Source organism: Nyctibius grandis, chromosome 12 (genome assembly GCF_013368605.1).
Source record: "Nyctibius grandis isolate bNycGra1 chromosome 12, bNycGra1.pri, whole genome shotgun sequence".
NCBI classification, from domain to species: Eukaryota; Metazoa; Chordata; class Aves; order Nyctibiiformes; family Nyctibiidae; genus Nyctibius; species Nyctibius grandis.
The window spans coordinates 2608468-2625253 of record NC_090669.1 but is presented as its reverse complement, the minus strand read 5'-3'; the positions used below and the strand labels follow the sequence as shown (position 1 = coordinate 2625253).

Sequence of the window (16786 nt, the reverse complement as noted above, 5' to 3'; positions counted from 1 at the left end):
AGGATTTATTAACGAAATTTGAATTTTATTATTGGGATTATTGAATTTTGAATTTTATTATTGAAATTACTGAATTGTATCATTCAGGTACAGTGACAGCCAACTGAGCAAGCTAAGAAATTGCTTCAAGGGAGTCTACACCGGCAACTGAAGTGATTACTGCCGCTGTACTCGGCTGGTTTCGATTCCCAGAGACACGTGAGAAGTTTGGGCAGTTATTCGAGTGCCTTTCAAAGCAAGAGGAGCTCCTCTCTGCTGGAGGCTGGCCCACAGACAAACCCATCCCTGCCTCCCTCTGCCCTGCAGGCAGGAGATGAGGCAGCTCCCCAGCAAAGCCAGCGCTCACCAGCCCTCGCAGCAGTCGGTGTTGGCCAGGATTTATCCCAGCTGGTCTCTGCATAAACCCACCGAGGTTTCCAGAACATCCCAGTGACAGCCCAAGCCCACCTGCACCTTCAGTTAAGAAGCCCTTGGTCTGCTGGGCTCCTCTTTGTAACGTCATGAGCTGGGTAGCACGGAGGAGCTGGTGACGCAGGCTTCGAAAAAGACAGATAACCAGCAGTCCCCAAAGCACTTTCCTGCCTGGTTGTCTCCAAAAACATCAACTCAACTGTGGTCCCAACTACCAGAAGAGGAGCAGCTTCAGCCTGCTTATGGACCAGGAGCTACCACAGCTGGCAGAGTTAAGCTGGACACATCTGTTAGGGTGAGAGCAGGACTCTGATTTCCAGGCAAGGCTCATTTGACACGCTGAAGTTTGTCCTCCTGCACCATGGGAGAGCCACGCTAGGCTGACCCTGACTACCCACAAGCAAATACAGTCATTAATGAGGCCGCTGCCCAGCCCAAAAGACTTTTGCTTAAGGATTCACCAGCACAGCAGGAGTTTCAGACAAACCCAGAGGTGGAGGCAGGGATTTGGCTTGTTTTGAAGTGAAAAACTCCTGCTTTGGGGAAAGAGGCTGGCGTTTCCCCAGTGTCTAGCAAAGGAGACGGTAAGAAGAATCAACAATGTGCAAACTAGCAGATTAAAGAGCTGAACTCTGCGTTTTACCAGTGCCCCTCAAGGCCACCTAGAGCAACTCCTCCATCCCCCAGCTGCACTGGCAGCACGGAGTGCCTGCCCCTGCGCTGTGCAGGGGGAGAAGGTGGGTTACGTGCCCTGGCCGAGGGCAGAGCAGAGCATTGCTCATCCCGGGGAGGAGGGTTTTACAAAGAGATTCTGCATTGTAACAAGAGGACAAAGGCAGGAGCGCTGCCCAGAAGCCCCCAGCCACCAGTATAAAGGCAGTTGCTATAAGAGCCATCAGGCTTCAAAGCATCCACTCAGACCGATCTTCACTCTTGTTAGAAAGGGAATAAATGAATGAAAATCCACCTCGTAGCTCTTCCAACAAGCACAGCCTGCTCTTCCCAAGCCCTCTGCCTTCTTTGACGTACACCTCACCACGGATCAAAACAACTCCCTCCCTTGCAGGCGCTTTCAAAACCCAGCCACGTGGCTTGACTCTTCAAACCATCAGCCTGGAGCGTCCGTGCTCCCCTCCTCGGGAACCTGGATGCTCTGGCATAGCCCTGGAGACAACTTAACGAGCTTATTCTTGTTAACGAGAGGGAAGTTATAGAGAAAGACCTTAATTGGGACCGAAATCAGCCAACTTCCCATGCAAGGGACATCAACACAACACCTCCAGAACGGGACTGACTGACCCATGAATGCAGCAAGTAAAACTTCTGCCAAGCCCAGCAGATAGCTGCTGCCCCAGGCTAACACAGCTTATTCCCTTATGCCACTTGTTTACTGTCACTATGGCCCTGATCCATTTGGGGTGTAGCTTAGGGTTCCCCAAAGGCCCTGCCCGGGCTGCTGGAGACGGCGGCTGGGTGCGATGGAGAGACTCAAACACATCCCAGCTGTATACTGCAACGCAGGGAAGAGCTGCGGGGTCACCAGCCTCACCATCCTGACCCAGGAGGAGCCACCGTTCTCCCACCACAACCCGCATAAGCCAAAGAAACCCCACCCGCACCTACCTTGCCCAGGGCGATGGAGCAAGCGGCCAGGCCAATGAGTCCCCCCTTCCGGCTGTGGGGGTGCTGGGAGAGCGCAAACTCCTGCGACAGGATCTGGATGACGTGTTTGATTTGAGTCGTGTTGTTCTGAGCCACAAACTCTCGCACCAGCCTGGGGAGAGAAGAGCAAAGCATCCAGGGGGCTTTAGGTCCTGCGTGATACAAGTGCTCGGGAGCTTGGCTCCCCACGGCCGTCAGAAACAGGGATTTTCAGCCACAACAAATGCCAGAGAAAGCAGTACTGAGACGGGGAACACTCAGGGAACCTCAAGCGAAACCAGAGCTCTCCTCTCCTGCCCACTCACATCCAACAGCAGCTCGCTCCCAGCCTGCAGCCTCCTACACCACTCGTGAACTCCCAGCCCAGGACAGACTGCCACAGGCCATCTCACCAGGGCTACTCACTCGCAGAGAAGAAGTCACCAGGTCTTCAGACAAACACCCTCACCAACAAGGCAGGTTACAAGGATCATTTACCCCCAACACAGCACAAGACGGCAGCAGAGAATGGCTCAGCGCACACGAGGAGGGCCGGTAGCTCGGTAGGGAGTCGTTGCCCACCAGACCCACACCCAGCACCAAGATTTTGGACCTTTCTGGCCACCTACACATCGCTTCAGCTGATGTTCTGTATAGCGCATGTACTCTTACGCAGCACAGACTTTAACAAGAAGCAGACAAGGTTTCTGCGTGCGATACCCGCCCCTCCTCAGAGACCTGCAGCGCATCACCCAGAGACCTTCGACATCAGCTGCACCGACACGCAGAGACCCGTAACCCCGCTCCAGCCTACGCAACCGCTCCCAGGCCCCGGGTGGCCCAACCAGCCCTTCAGCCCCCGCTCCCCCTGCGGCAGAGCCACCGGCCAGCTGTGCAGGCAGCTGTGCAGGCAGCTGTGCAGGCAGCACTGCACAGCTGGCGCATTGGTGGTTCAGTGGTAGAATTCTCGCCTGCCACGCGGGAGGCCCGGGTTCGATTCCCGGCCAATGCAGCGCTTATTTTCCTATTATTTTTCTTTTGACTTCTCTCCATAACATCACCCCACGCACCCCACAATCTCAGCCTCAAGAAGGATCTTAACTTTAATCTTCAATGAAGGCGCAAAAGCTTCCACTGCCTAAGTCTATACAGATGTTTTTTGGCACTACAGTAAATCCCACACTGCCCTCTCCTAGACCAGTACCGCTGGCCCGTCACCAGCTTTATAATCCAGGAAAATCATTACAGAAGACTGTCTTCGTTTAGCCTGCACCTGGGGCTAAACAATAACAGTTTTTCTCTCACCCAATGTCCCTTTCCCGACTAAGGCAAGAAATTGGGAAGAAGAGGGAGACTCGTGGGTTAAAACTAAACAGATTTAATAAAATAAAGAAACCAATATAAACGCTAACACAAATCACACAAAAGTATACTTAGCTACAGGGTTGCAGCAGGGTGGCCAGGAATAGCAATCATCAGCAATGAGGAAAAAAGGGAGGCCAGAAGCGAGGAGAGCAAAACCAGCCCCGCTCTCCCCAGCAAGCCGTCCCTTTTATAGTGAACTGGATTGTTAATGCTATAGAATACACCTGTGGGCCAGCCTGGGGCAGCTGCCCTGCATTTAACTGCTAATGGCCTTGGTCACCATGGCTGGCCACAAACTGAACCAAAATCCCAATGAAACCAAGACAAAGACATTTAAGAGCTTTCCCCCCCCAAACCATTAACACCAGCTCTGTTCTCACCCTGCTCTGAGCAAAGCAGCTGCTCCCCTTTCTCCCTGGGGGCATCACGCAGCCCCCTCTCACCCTCCCCACTTGGGAGCCAAGTTCTGCGATGGCTACAGCCCGACCCGCTCTCACAAACCGCCGCTGTCGGGGAAAGGCTCCGATCTCCAGTCCCACCCCAGCAGCAGGGACACACCGAGCTCGAGCAGCCCAGACCACCGGCGAGATCCTTTTACTACCTAGATTTAACAGACAAAGCTTTGTTCGAACAGGAATAACTTTAGAGAGTTCCTTCAAGAGTTTAAAGGGCTCAAGACGTAACCAACGAGACAAAAGGCAGTGAAAAGCAATATAAGCATCAGAGAGTCTGCACGCAGCGGGAGCTGCTCCCACGTTACCGGCCAGATGACACGGAGGTACCGGAGCCGAGAGGCAGTGGGTCCCTCCTCGCTTGATGGCATAGACACGGGAGAGAAGCTGCTGGTGCTGTTGTGTGGCAGGTTTAAGCTGATGTAAATCTCAGAAAGGGCTGGCCCTTGCCTTCCTCCTCCTCGTACCCTTCCCAAATTGGGTTTCCAGCTCGATCAGTTGAACCGGCTGATCCCAAAATCAGACGTTGGTTGGAATAAGCCAACCATGAAACCCTCATCCTGGGGCAGAATAAATCAGAGCGGAGCTGCTTGGATAAGGAGCATCCTCCCACGCAGCAGCGAAGGGGCAGTTACTGAAGCATCCTCATGGGACCGTGAGGATGGTGCAGCACATCTGCTACAACCCACTCTTAAGAAACTATTCTTGTGAAAAAGAAAGAAAATGAGCAAAAGATAAACGTGTTGAACAGAAGGGGCTGGATGCATTGGCTTTGCACCCAAGCACCCACTCACCCCATCCCAAGAACTGCTCTTCTCTGCTGCCCAGGTACATCCTCTGTGTTCGAGGCACATGGTTCCCATCCCACATCCCTCCCACGTCCCCCGAACTCTCAGCCGAGCAACTCCATCTCCACGTCACCGGCTGCTGCAAGCAGTGGCCGCTCCCCTCGCAGGCTCACTGTAGCCACATCTCCCACCCGAAACTCCCCCTCCGGCTCGGGTCACTGCTCCCAGCCCTGCGCTGGGCTGTCCCCCTCAGGGGATGCTTCGGAGCTCCTCCATGAGCTGAGCTCTCGGGCAGGGCCCGGGCAGGACACGGCCCTTCCCAGGCAAAGCCACAGCCCAGAGCAGCACAGAGCACCCAGGCCAGCGCAGCCAGAGCGAGAGCACCCGCAGGGAACGCGGATGGGTGATGCTAGAGGGGGCACGGCCATGGCAGCAGGCGCCTGCAGACCTTCGCCTGGGATGCCCTGAACCGAAGGCCTGAGCTCTGCGAAACAGCAGCGATGCAGGAAGGAGCAAAGGCAGCGCCCAAAGGCCAGAGGTGACAGCAGGTACGTCCCACCTCCACGGCCGTGACCGAGGGTGGGATGAGCCGGGGTGAGACCTCAGGGGAGGGGCGGGATGGCACCACGAGGCGATAGACCCAGGCTGACGTGGGACAGGCCCTGGACGATGGGCACAGCCGCCCCAGCGCCAGCCGCCTGCCCCCGCCGCAGCTCCTCCTGCTGCCCAGTGAGACCCTCGTGTCCCCCAGCCACGCTCAGGGCTGGCCACAGAGCCGGCCACGTCCGTGAGCGCCGCACAGGAGCAAGTACCGCGGCACCGGGGAGGCTCTACAGCGATGCTGCTCGTGCGTCTGTTTTGCACAGGGCCGTGCGGTGGCACCGGGAACCCACCGTCACACCGGGCTGTCTGCGAGGGGCTCACCGGCACGACTCCCACCGCGGGACACGCGCCCTGAACCCGCACGTCCCCGCTTGCGCCCAGAAGCCAACGGGCTCGGAGATAACCCTCAGCGACTGGTGGGATGGGGATGGGGGACACGGAGCAGCTCTGGGGGGAGAGCCCCCTCCTGGGGCACTGTCCCCCGACAGGGTCACCGTGCCACCTGAGCCCCTTCCCTGGGCTCCCTGGCCCACAGACCCCCCAGGGCTGCAGCCGACTGCTGCCCCGGAACCCCCGGGTCCCTCCAGGGTGGCCCCTTCCCCCTAGACCCCCCCAGTTCCCCCTGGGTGCTCCCTTCCCCCAGACCCTCCGGGGTGACCCCCTCCCCCGAAGCCCCCCAGCTCCCACCGGGCCGGTCCCCTCCCACAGCCACTCCACGGTGGGACCCCCACCCGCCCCCCCACCATCCCGTGCCGGCTCCCAGCGCCGTGGGGCCGCAGGTGGCCCCAGGACCCACCCCCCCGCGGTGAGCTGGGGCAGCCCGGAGCGGCCTCGCCGTCGTTCCCCTCCCGGTTCCCCACAGCCCCTCCCGGGCCCCTCTCACTTCTCGATCTCGAGGGCCGCCACCTTCCGCTTCTCGTACAGTTTATCGTTCAGCGCCCGCACCACGCTGGGCGCCAGCGGCGCCAGGTCCCGCTCCGCGTTCATGGCCCCGCCGCCACCGCCCGCCCCCCGCCGCCACCGGCGGTCACGTGACCCCGCCGCCCCGCCCCGCCCACGTGACCCCCGCGCTCCGCAGCGTCCCCGCGCGGCGCGGAGGCCGCCCGCTGCTGCCCCTCGCCCCCGCGTTGTCTCAATTAATACAACCACAGAAATGGCCTTTAAGATCCTTCACCCAACACTGCAGCGCCCTCAGAACCCTCGGGTGGGGCCCATCCGGCCCACAGCCCTGGGCATGTCTACAGGGGGTAGCAGGTCACCAATCATCTCCCCAGGGGTTGTGGGGGCTTCACTCTGCTCCCCGGCCCTGTCACAGGAGGGTTTGGGTTTGAAGGGACCTTAAAGCCCATCCAGTCCCACCCCCCTGCCACGGGCAGGGACACCTTCCACCAGACCAGGTTGCTCCAAGCCCCATCCAACCTGGCCTTGAACACTGCCAGGGAGGGGGCAGCCACAGCTTCTCTGGGCAACCTGGGCCAGGGTCTCACCACCCTCACAGCAAAGAATTTCTTCCTCAGATCTCATCTCAATCTCCCCTCTTTCAGTTTAAAACCGTTCCCCCTTGTCCTGTCACTCCATGCCCTTGTCAAAAGCCCCTCTCCAGCTTTCCTGTAGCCCCTTCAGGCACTGGAAGGTGCTAGAAGGTCTCCCTGGAGCCTTCTCTTCTCCAGGCCGAACAGCCCCAGCTCTCTCAGCCTGTCTCCAGAGCAGAGGGGCTCCAGCCCCCTGAGCATCTTCGTGGCCTCCTCTGGACTCGCTCCAACAGCTCCGTGTCCTTCTGATGTTGGGGGCCCCAGAGCTGGACGCAGCACTGCAGGGGGGGTCTCACGGGAGCGGAGCAGAGGGGCAGAATCCCCTCCCTCGCCCTGCTGGCCACGCTGCTGGGGATGCAGCCCAGGATACGGGTGGCTTTCTGGGCTGCAATCTGTCCTCCAGCTCATGGGGCTGGGTGCCTGCAGAGCAACTCATCCTACTGATAAAGACGGAGGCAAAGGCAGCATTAAGCACCTCAGCCTTTTCCTCAGCCTTTGTCACGATGCTTCCCCCCACACCCAGCAAAGGATGGAGATTCTCCTTGGTCCTCTTCTTCACAGAATCACAGAATGTTAGGGATTGGAAGGGACCTTGAAAGATCATCTAGTCCAATCCCCCTGCTGGAGCAGGATTACCTGGATCATGTCACACAGGAACGCGTCCAGGCGGGTTTTGAATGTCTCCAGAGACGGAGACTCCACAACCTCTCTGGGCAGCCTGTTCCAGTGTTCAGTTACCCTCACTGTAAAGAAGTTTTTCCTCATATTTATGTGGAACCTCCTGTGTTCCAGCTTGCACCCATTGCCCCTTGTCCTGTCAAGGGATGTCACTGAGAAGAGCCTGGCTCCATCCTCATGACACTTGCCCTTTACATATTTATAAACATTAATGAGGTCACCCCTCAGTCTCCTCTTCTCTAAGCTAAAGAGACCCAGCTCCCTCAGCCTCTCCTCATGAGGGAGATGTTCCACTCCCTTAATCATCTTCGTGGCTCTGCGCTGGACTCTCTCTAGCAGTTCCCTGTCCTTCTTGAACTGAGGGGCCCAGAACTGGACACAATACTCCAGATGCGGCCTCACCAGGGCAGAGTAGAGGGGGAGGAGAACCTCTCTTGACCTACTAACCACACCCCTTCTCATACACCCCAGGCTGCCATTGGCCTTCTTGGCCACAAGGACAAATTGCTGGCTCATGGTCATCCTGCTGTCCACTAGGACCCCCAGGTCCCTTTCCCCTACGCTGCTCTCCAACAGGTCTGTCCCCAACTTGTACTGGTACATGGGGTTGTTCCTGCCCAGATGCAGGACTCTACACTTGCCCTTATTATATTTCATTAAATTTCTCCCCACCCAACTCTCCAGCCTGTCCAGGTCTCTCTGAACGGCAGCACGGCCTTCTGGGGTGTCAGCCACTCCTCCCAGTTTGGTGTCATCAGCGAACTTGCTGACAGTGCACTCTATTCCCTCATCCAAGTCATTAATGAATATATTGAATAGTACTGGTCCCAGTACTGACCCTTGAGGGACTCCACTAGATACAGGCCTCCAACTGGACTCTGTCCCATTGACCACCACTCTCTGGCTTCTTTCCTTCAGCCAGTTCACGATCCACCTCACCACCCGATCAGCCAGACCACACTCCCTCAGTTTAGCTGCTAATGTATTTCTAAGAAACATTTGTTATTGCCTTTTACAGCAGTGGCCACATTAAGTTCTCGTTGGGCTTTGGCCCTTCTAATTTTTTCCCTGCATAGCCTCACGACATCTTTGTAGTCCTCCTGAGTTGCCTACTCCTACTTCCAAAGATCATAGACTCTCCTTTTTTGCCCCCTGAGTTCCAGCCAAAGCTCTGTTGAGCCAGGCCGGTCTTCTTCCCTGCCAGCTCGTCTTTCGGCACACGGAGACGGCCTTTAAGATTTCTTTCTTGAAGAGTGTCCAGCCTTCCTGGACACCTTTGCCCTTCAGGACTGCCTCACAAGGGACTCTGTCCACCAGGCTCCTACACAGCCCAAAGTCTGCCCTCAGGGAGTCCAGGATAGCAGTTCTGCTGACTCCCTTCCTTACTTCTCCAGGAACAAAAAACTCTATCATTTCACGATCGCGATGCCCAAGACAGCCTCCAACCATCACATCACCCACAAGTCCTTCCCTGTTCACAAACAAGAGGTCCAGCGGGGCACCTTCCCTCATTGGCTCGCCCACCAGCTGTGCCACAAAGTCATCTCCCACACGCTCCAGGAACCTCTGAGACTTGTTTCCTCTCTGCTGTATTTTTACAAGTCCAAGCAATTCCCATCACCTTTAATTAACCTCTCACTTTATTAACAAACACCCACACAGTTCACTTGGTAGCGGGGAGACCCCGGAGGTAGTAGACCCAGGAGATATCAGCCCCTCTCCTAGGGCAGGAGACCACCATCGTGCTGTTGATGGGGGTCTCGGCCCCCTTGAAGGACACTCTGATGAAGGTGGTCTTCTTAGGTTGCAAGTTCTCGGCGGCACTGACAGTGAAGGCTGGGTGCTCCACGGTGTAATGGAAGGCTGCGGGCTGGAGGAAGATGTTTTTGAAGGGGATGGAGGTGGTATCACCGGCTTTGATGGTGAAGGGGCCCTTGGGCTTGGCTGGGAGGGCGAGGCCGAAGAGCGGGATGCTGTACTCCCTGCCAGTTGGGGAGGAAAGCTGTAGCGTGGCCCTGGCTTCACCCAGCTGGCAGGGCTCGTAGGTCACCTCCACGCTCACTTCCGAGCCCCCCGGGCTGGCGGGGGCCATGCTGATGGTCTTAGCTGTCTGGAAGTCAGCACAGTTGGTCTGCAGAGGGGAGAAGAGAGACAATGGAGGGGGGGTGAGGAAACCGATGGTGCCCTGCCATCACGCTGGCCAGGGTCCCTTTCCCTTGCCTGTCACTGCACCCGTCCCACCCACACCTTACCCCTGGTGAGTGCCCGTAAGGACTGTCCAAATGTGTCAAGCAGGGAGAACCCTGCACCAAACCCTGAGAGACCTTATTGACAGAGCTGGGGTTTAAGGTGGAAGTCCAGGCCCCATAGGACCTGCAAGAGCAGCTCCATCAAGGGCAGCAGAGAGGGATCTGCGAGTGAGGACAGTCCAGCTGGGGACAGGCCCACCATTGGTGGGAAGACCCCTGGGTTCACATGGCCACCCCGGCCAAGCTAGAGGGGCAGGATCCCTCAACGGAGAGGGCTGATGCTGGCCAGATGAGCTGCCTCTCCCCAAGAGCCCAGGGCAGGCTGCGGTCACCTGGAGGAGGTAGTCTGTCTTCCGCTGGGCATAATTCATGATTTTGGTGGTGATGGTCTGACTAGAGCCCAGCGTGGTGCAGAAGTGGAGGGCCTTCTCCGGCCTGCTCGCGGTGGCTTTCAGGTGCAGGTCGTAGTAGAAAGAGCCCAGGTCGCTGCTCCAGAGCACCAGGCGCCCGGTGTTCTCACCTGTTTTCAGGGGCTGGTACTCAAGGACAAGATCAGCCTGGAAGGAACGAAGGGAAAAGCCACTGGTCAGGCAGAGATGGGGAAAGCAGGGCCCAGGATGGGGGAATCAGTCCCTGGTGTGCTCATGCAGTGCTGGAAGGCAGCCCAGCACCCTGCCTCGCTTCAACTCCTCCTCTCTGGGTCAGAGCCCTGCTGCATGTGGGGGACAGGTCACTTGCAGGACCGTCCCCAACAGCTGAGAGCCCTCCAGCACTACCCTACACCTTCCCACCCGAAAATGCCCCTATACTCCCCACCCCAGGGCATGCAACACCTCCTGTCAACCCAGGCTGCAAACACCCTGCCCGTGGGGCAAGGGGCGTCCTGCAGCCACTCCAAACTGAAAATACCCACCCTAGAGAAGGAGCATGTGGCCCAAGGACGTGCCACGTGAGGTCACTGATGGGAGCACATCACAACGGGTAGCATGGCAGACTCCACCAGCACAGGGCGAGTCCCACTGCAGATATTCTCACACACTCCTTCCCCCTCCAGATTATTACCAGGTGGGAGCTGTCACCCTTGGAAAGCAGCCCCAGATGGTTCCTGTAGGGCATCCCCCTTCAAGAGCACCCACTCCCAGAGAGGCTGTGGGGAGAGAACGTGCTGGATGAGCTTTGCTCCTACCTCTGACTGCGCAGGAACGGTGAAACGTGGGGGAACGCTAACGCCGGGCACTTTGCAATCTATGGCAAACGTCACTGGGACAGACAGAGGGTTGTCCACCTTGACGGTGGCATACACTCTCTGCCGAACGGCGGCGGTCATTTCAACGGTGCTGATGGGGCCCGAAGCGGTGGCCTCGAATGTCACCATGTAGAACAAGTACTCCTTCATCACCTTGTTGATGAAGGTCACCTGAATCAGAGAAAAAAGGGAAGCGCTGGTCATTCTGCACATAAAAATACACCAGTTGTGCTAAGCCAGCCCAAGAGCCCCCCCCAGCTCAGCACCCGACCTCCAAGAACGGCCGTAAGCAGCCACCCAGAAGGGTGCAAGACTGGGGAAGGCATGGGCGGTATTTCCACTTCGTAGTCTCCCGATAGGTTCCAGCTCACCAATGTCCTGACCCACCTCTGCTCAGCAGCCCCCAGTGGGACCCTCACAGAGCGCGATACGTGAGTGGGGTGTGCGCAGAGGTGCCTGCTGTTCAGTACCCACCTAGGACACCTACAATCCCACCCGTGGGCACGCGGAGGTACGAAACCAGCTTCTCAGTGAGCCAACAGCTCCTGGAAGGGCCCTGCAGCCTCGTGTCCACACTTACCCTCACGGTAAAGACTCCTTCCTTGTAGGAGAGGAACGTGAGCTTGTAGTCCTCCTTGGCAGAGCCTGGCACGTCGATGTATTCCAGCCCCTGCAGCACAGAACTGCTTTCCAGGTTTTTTGGTTGGACCATGTCCATTACAACATGGAACCTGCGGGTGAGATGGACACAGCAAAGGTCAACGGGAAGGACTCCCATAGGATACCCATCGTGTTGGGGTACAACACAACCCTTGTCATCCTCAATGCCTCGGGCTGATGGAGCCAGCTCTCATCCACCATGGAGGAAAGCCCTCCAGGATGGGTCTGCATAGGCTCCGGGGAGACCTTCTAGCAGCCTTCCAGGGCCTGAAGGGGCTACAGGAAAGCTGGAGAGGGGCTTTTGACAAGGGCATGGAGTGACAGGACGAGGGGGAACGGTTTTAAACTGAAAGAGGGGAGATTGAGATGAGATCTGAGGAAGAAATTCTTTGCTGTGAGGGTGGTGAGACCCTGGCCCAGGTTGCCCAGAGAAGCTGTGGCTGCCCCCTCCCTGGCAGTGTTCAAGGCCAGGTTGGATGGGGCTTGGAGCAACCTGGTCTGGTGGAAGGTGTCCCTGCCCGTGGCAGGGGGGTGGGACTGGATGGGCTTTAAGGTCCCTTCCAACCCAAACCATTCCCTGATTCTATGATCCCAGGCACCTACAGCCGGAAATGGCCAAGGAGAGTGAAAAGCTTGCAGGAAGGAGCTTCCAGGCAGTGGGAAGCCCTTCCTTGTGCTGCTGCAGGGATGAGACTTCCTGAGCTGGACTCACCTCTGTGGTCTCATCAGCCAGTTGGAGACAGGGATGAGCTCAGTGTAGGAAGTCCTACATGGTACCTGCCGGACAATGGTCCCTGAACACTTTGGGGCCTCGGCAGTCCCTTGCAGGAGGTAGTACAAGACCGTCCCATCCGGCAATGGGAAGAAGATGGAGCCCTAGAAGACAAGTAATAGGATAGTGAGCTCTCCTGCTCTGTCTGGACCAGTTCCTGGCTCTCGAGCACACCAGGACTGTCCCATGTCTCAGGCTGTCACTTGAGCAGCTTTGAGCAGGTCCAGCTGCCAGAGCTGTGCCCACAGCCCTGTGTCCTGCATGGTGTAAGATTAGCTGTGGGAGGGACAAGGGGCAGGTGTCTGACACCACCTCCAGCACCCCAGAGCTGTTCTCAACTGACCCCCGTGATTTCAGAGCTTTTCCCTGGTGTGTCTCAGAAATAGCACCCATGGAAACAGAGGGGCCAGTCCCCCCACGCGCCCAGCCGGAGACCCGCAGGAAGGGCTCCTTCCAAAGCTCCTGCGTTACTGACGGGGATGTCAAGAGAGAGATCTGCGTCATTTCCCACCTGACTGCTCGTGGCCAGGGGGACACTGAGAAATGGCAGGGCAGCTTCGCCCCTCGTGTTCCCTGCACGCTGCAAAAGGAGCCCAGGAGGGCAGAAGTGGTGGTGCCTGGGGAGCCTGTGCAGCTCACGCAGCTGAGCACGGGGGTCTCTGAGCCCCTCTGGGCTGCACAGGCATGGACCAGGAGCTGCACAGAACAAATTTCAGTTCCTGGACCTTCAGACAACCTGGCTTTTTAGCTTAGCTGCTCAAATACATTCCATGGTCAGTCCAGATTTCCCACCTGGCCTCTAGCCACCGAGGAATCCAGTTTCCAACACAGGATCCCAGGACAATTGCAGTTCACAGGGAACCTCTGGAAGGTCATCTCGTCCACCCTCCTGCCCAAAGCTGGGTGAGCTATGAGGGTCATGCTATGAGGGTCAGCGTGCTGGCACAGCTCACGTACCTGATGCTTCTTGTCCTCAGAGCTCATGGTTAGGGGGTTATAAGTGATCTCGTAGGGCTTGTTTTGTTGATTTGCCTCTAGATGGAAAAATTCAGGCCCCTTCCAGTGTTCTCCCTCAATGACAGGCTGGACGGTCCAAGCCTCGTTGTTCAGGTTGGACAGGAGGATGGTCCGGCTGTGCTTCTCGCGCACATCGCACGTGAAAGTCAGCGTCTGCAAACAGAGGAGCACAGAGGCTGCTTGGTCACACCGAGGAGTCCTTTCCACTCGGGCTCTGACGAGATCTGCACACACAGAGTGGCTTTTCCTCGTCATGGGCCAAATTTCCCTTTGAGCCGTAGCTTTTGGTGTAAATCAAGTTCTTGGGGAAGGGAGAGGAACGAGCCTTTTGCACGCTGGGGGAAGGGGGCTGCTGCCTCCCACGGAGGGGAGAAAGAAGTCCTGGGTGGATCTCTCTCCCGGGCAAGGACAAGACCTGCAGCCACACAGCCCCTTCATGGCCAGGCTGAAGGGCAGCTCTGGGCTCTCTTTTGGGAGCCAGAGCCAACACCCCCCAGCTGCACCCTCCTGCAATGGCCGTGAGGGCCAGGAGTCCTCCACGCTGCACCCGTGTCACGCTCCACGTCCATCCAGTGCCCCAGGAACTGGACGCAGATGCCTTGCCCACTCCAGGGGCTGAATGCCCTCCTCTGCCCCGACAGGGAGGGAAAGTGTGGCTGTGGGTGCAATAGCGGGGGTAGAGCTGGGTGGCTCTATGGGGAGGGTCTCAGAAGAGTCCTACAGGGTGTCCCCGTGGCAAGGGTGCTGCGATGCAGAGCCAGGGCAGCTGAGGTGCTCGCTGGAGGAGCAGCGCCTTTAACAGGGGGGGAAAGAAATTACAGGGCTCAGAAATCTGGGGAATCCTGCACAGGGGTTTTGCTCAGCTCTCTGGGATGCCCAGGCAGGGTGACAGGCAGGAGTGAGTCTGTGCACATAAATGTAGAATCACAGAACCGTTTTGCTTGGAAAGGACCTTTGAGATCATCGAGTCCAACCGTTAACCCAGCACGGCCAAGCCCACCACTAACCCATGTCCCTCAGCACCACATCTACACGGCTTTTAAATCCCTCCAGGGATGGGGACTCCACCACTGCCCTGGGCAGCCTGTGCCAGTGCTTGACAACCCTTTTGGGGAAGAAATTGTCCCTGATCTCCAACCTAAACCTCCCCTGGCACAACTTGAGGCTGTTTCCTGTCGTCCTGTCACTTGTTACCTGGGAGAAGAGACCGACCCCCCCTCGCTACACCCTCCTTTCAGGCAGTTGTAGAGAGCGAGAAGGTCTCCCCTCAGCCTCCTTTTCTCCAGGCTAAACACCCCCAGGTCCCTCAGCCGCTCCTCATCACACTTGTGCTCCAGACCCTTCACCACCTTCGTTGCCCTTCTCTGGAGTCGCTCCAGCACCTCAAGGTCTTTCTTGTAGTGAGGGGCCCAAAACTGCACCCAGGATTCGAGGTGCGGCCTCACCAGTGCCGAGTCCAGGGGTACGATCCCTGCCCTAGTCCTGCTGGTCACACTAGTGCTGGTACAAGTCAGGAGGCTGGTGGCCTCCTTGGCCACCTGGGCACACTGCTGGCTCTTATTCAGCCGCCATCGACCAACACCCCCAGGTCCTTTTCCACCAGGCACTTTCCAGCCACACTTCCCATGTCCTACAGTCCCTGCCCTGGGAGAGATGTGGTGCAAATGATGGGGTAAGAGGAGGACCCATCCTGTCCCTGCTCTGCTTACCTCTTTGATCCCTGGGGTCTCCATGCAGCATCCTGCCAGTGTAAGCCGGAGTGGCCCACTGTCCTGGATGAAGCACTGCAGGCCCTCGTACTGGATAGTGTGGCTCAGCTTAGAGGGGTGGAAGGTCACAACGAAGGGGACATCCATTCCTGGGGAGATGTACCCCGTTTCGGGGCTGATGGAGAAATCTGGCTTGAAGCTCTCGATGTCCCACTTAAACCTTGCCAAGGAAAGCACAAGGACAGGAAGGAAGGATTAGCAACTGGGAGGCTGCAGGCACAACAGGCTGTTTCTAATCCTCTTGTGGGCTTTTTCCACCAAATCTCAGGCCTGATGCTGAGCTACCTGGCAATAAGGCTTCAGGTTGGGCAGGACTCACCCATCCGCAAACAAGCCTTTGGGTACATCCCTTGCTAACTTCCAGGGCTTGCCTGCACAGCTCTCCAGCAGAGGGGAACTATCTGGGCAACCTACAACTCCATCCAACCCTCATCCAAGCTCTCAGCCCCCAGAGAGGACGGGGATTTCCATTACTTGGCTCCTATGTCGCCTGTGTTCTGCATGATGATGCGCTGGGTGGTGTAGCTCCGCTGCATCACCGCTCCAAAGCTGAGGTGGTCCTGGTCCAAGCTCACACAGATGCCCTGGCAGGAGCCCTGCACCACGAAGAGGGAGCGCACCAGGCCGTTGCACTCCAACATCACTTCTTCGGCAAACGGCTGGACGCGGCACTTTGGGGAGAAGGTCACCTCCACTTTACAGGTATCTCCTTTGGCCTTCAGACTCAGTTCGTTGGTGGGGTTCAAGCAGAGAACCTGCCCAAAGAAATGAGGAGAGACGACTTCAGCTGGCAACTGAGCTGTGAATCCTCCACAGAGTCTGCCAATTCTGCCCCGTCAACATTGCCCCAGTCCCACTCACTCCCTGGGACGCATCCCCAGGTACCAAAGGTGTTTTCCTGTGACGTGTCCAGCTGGCCACGGTGAGCTGGACTACGTCTTCCAAAGTAATTTCATGTGAGCTCCAAGAGAGCTGTAACTCTTGGTCTTTAAAGATTACATTTCCATATCTAATAGACATGGCCCCGTCCTAACGTCTGTGTCTGAAACAGGTGAGAGGAATTGTGCCTTCTTCTCACTTCTGGCTGTTGGGAGAGTCCTGACACCCAGCTCAGATGAGGCATTCACATTGCAAGCATCTGCTGGTAGAGCAGTCCCAGCAGGGAGGACAGGACAGCATACAGGCAGCCAGGACAGCATACCATTGTCATTAGCTACCAGCTCCCACCCAGAGCAGCTCAGAGCTACCTGCAGGCCTCCCTGGAGGCACACCAAAGTGCTCTCCGGTGAAGGAAGGGACCTTACCCCAGCTTCTTGCAGCTCTGGCACGGTGGACACGAGACTGAGCTTAAAAGTGAGAGGGACAGCACTGTTGTTCGCTATGGTGACAATCTTCTTCACCGTCTGTCCGATGGAGAGGGCTCCCAGCTTCACCACCTTTCCGTGGGGATTCACAACGTCAACCTGAGGTAGAAGGGATTAACAGAAAGTGAAAGGAAAGAAGGAGGAAAGGTTTTCTGCCATGAGAGTGGCAAAACCTGGTAGGCTGGGGGAGAGATGAGGAAAATCAGAGAGAAAGCCATGCTGGCTGCCTGCTGCTGGGA

General features: G+C 57.3%; 2 protein-coding genes and 1 non-coding gene across 3 annotated transcripts in view; 1 reads left to right on the top strand and 2 right to left on the bottom strand.

The window, feature by feature from the left end:
- VAC14 (VAC14 component of PIKFYVE complex) overlaps positions 1-6272 on the bottom strand; it is a 63255-nt gene extending 56983 nt beyond the window's left edge. The window contains exons 1-2 of the mRNA XM_068411191.1: positions 6144-6272; positions 2035-2185 (exon numbers count right to left, since the gene is read on the bottom strand). Of these exons, the coding sequence (XP_068267292.1) occupies positions 2035-2185; positions 6144-6247 (255 nt within the window). The 5' untranslated portion in view covers positions 6248-6272. The remainder of the gene's footprint in view (positions 1-2034; positions 2186-6143) is intronic.
- TRNAG-GCC (transfer RNA glycine (anticodon GCC)) lies at positions 2994-3064 on the top strand. Its single transcript has one exon. It is a non-coding gene; the product is annotated as a tRNA-Gly (tRNA).
- Positions 6273-9133: 2861 nt separating the features above from the next.
- The window catches only part of LOC137669484 (hydrocephalus-inducing protein homolog), a 67002-nt gene continuing 59349 nt past the window's right edge, over positions 9134-16786 (bottom strand). Inside the window, 9 exon segments of the mRNA XM_068411585.1 lie at positions 9134-9601; positions 10052-10276; positions 10906-11136; positions 11546-11696; positions 12338-12501; positions 13355-13567; positions 15124-15343; positions 15658-15938; positions 16488-16646. Coding sequence (XP_068267686.1) covers positions 9134-9601; positions 10052-10276; positions 10906-11136; positions 11546-11696; positions 12338-12501; positions 13355-13567; positions 15124-15343; positions 15658-15938; positions 16488-16646 — 2112 coding nt within the window.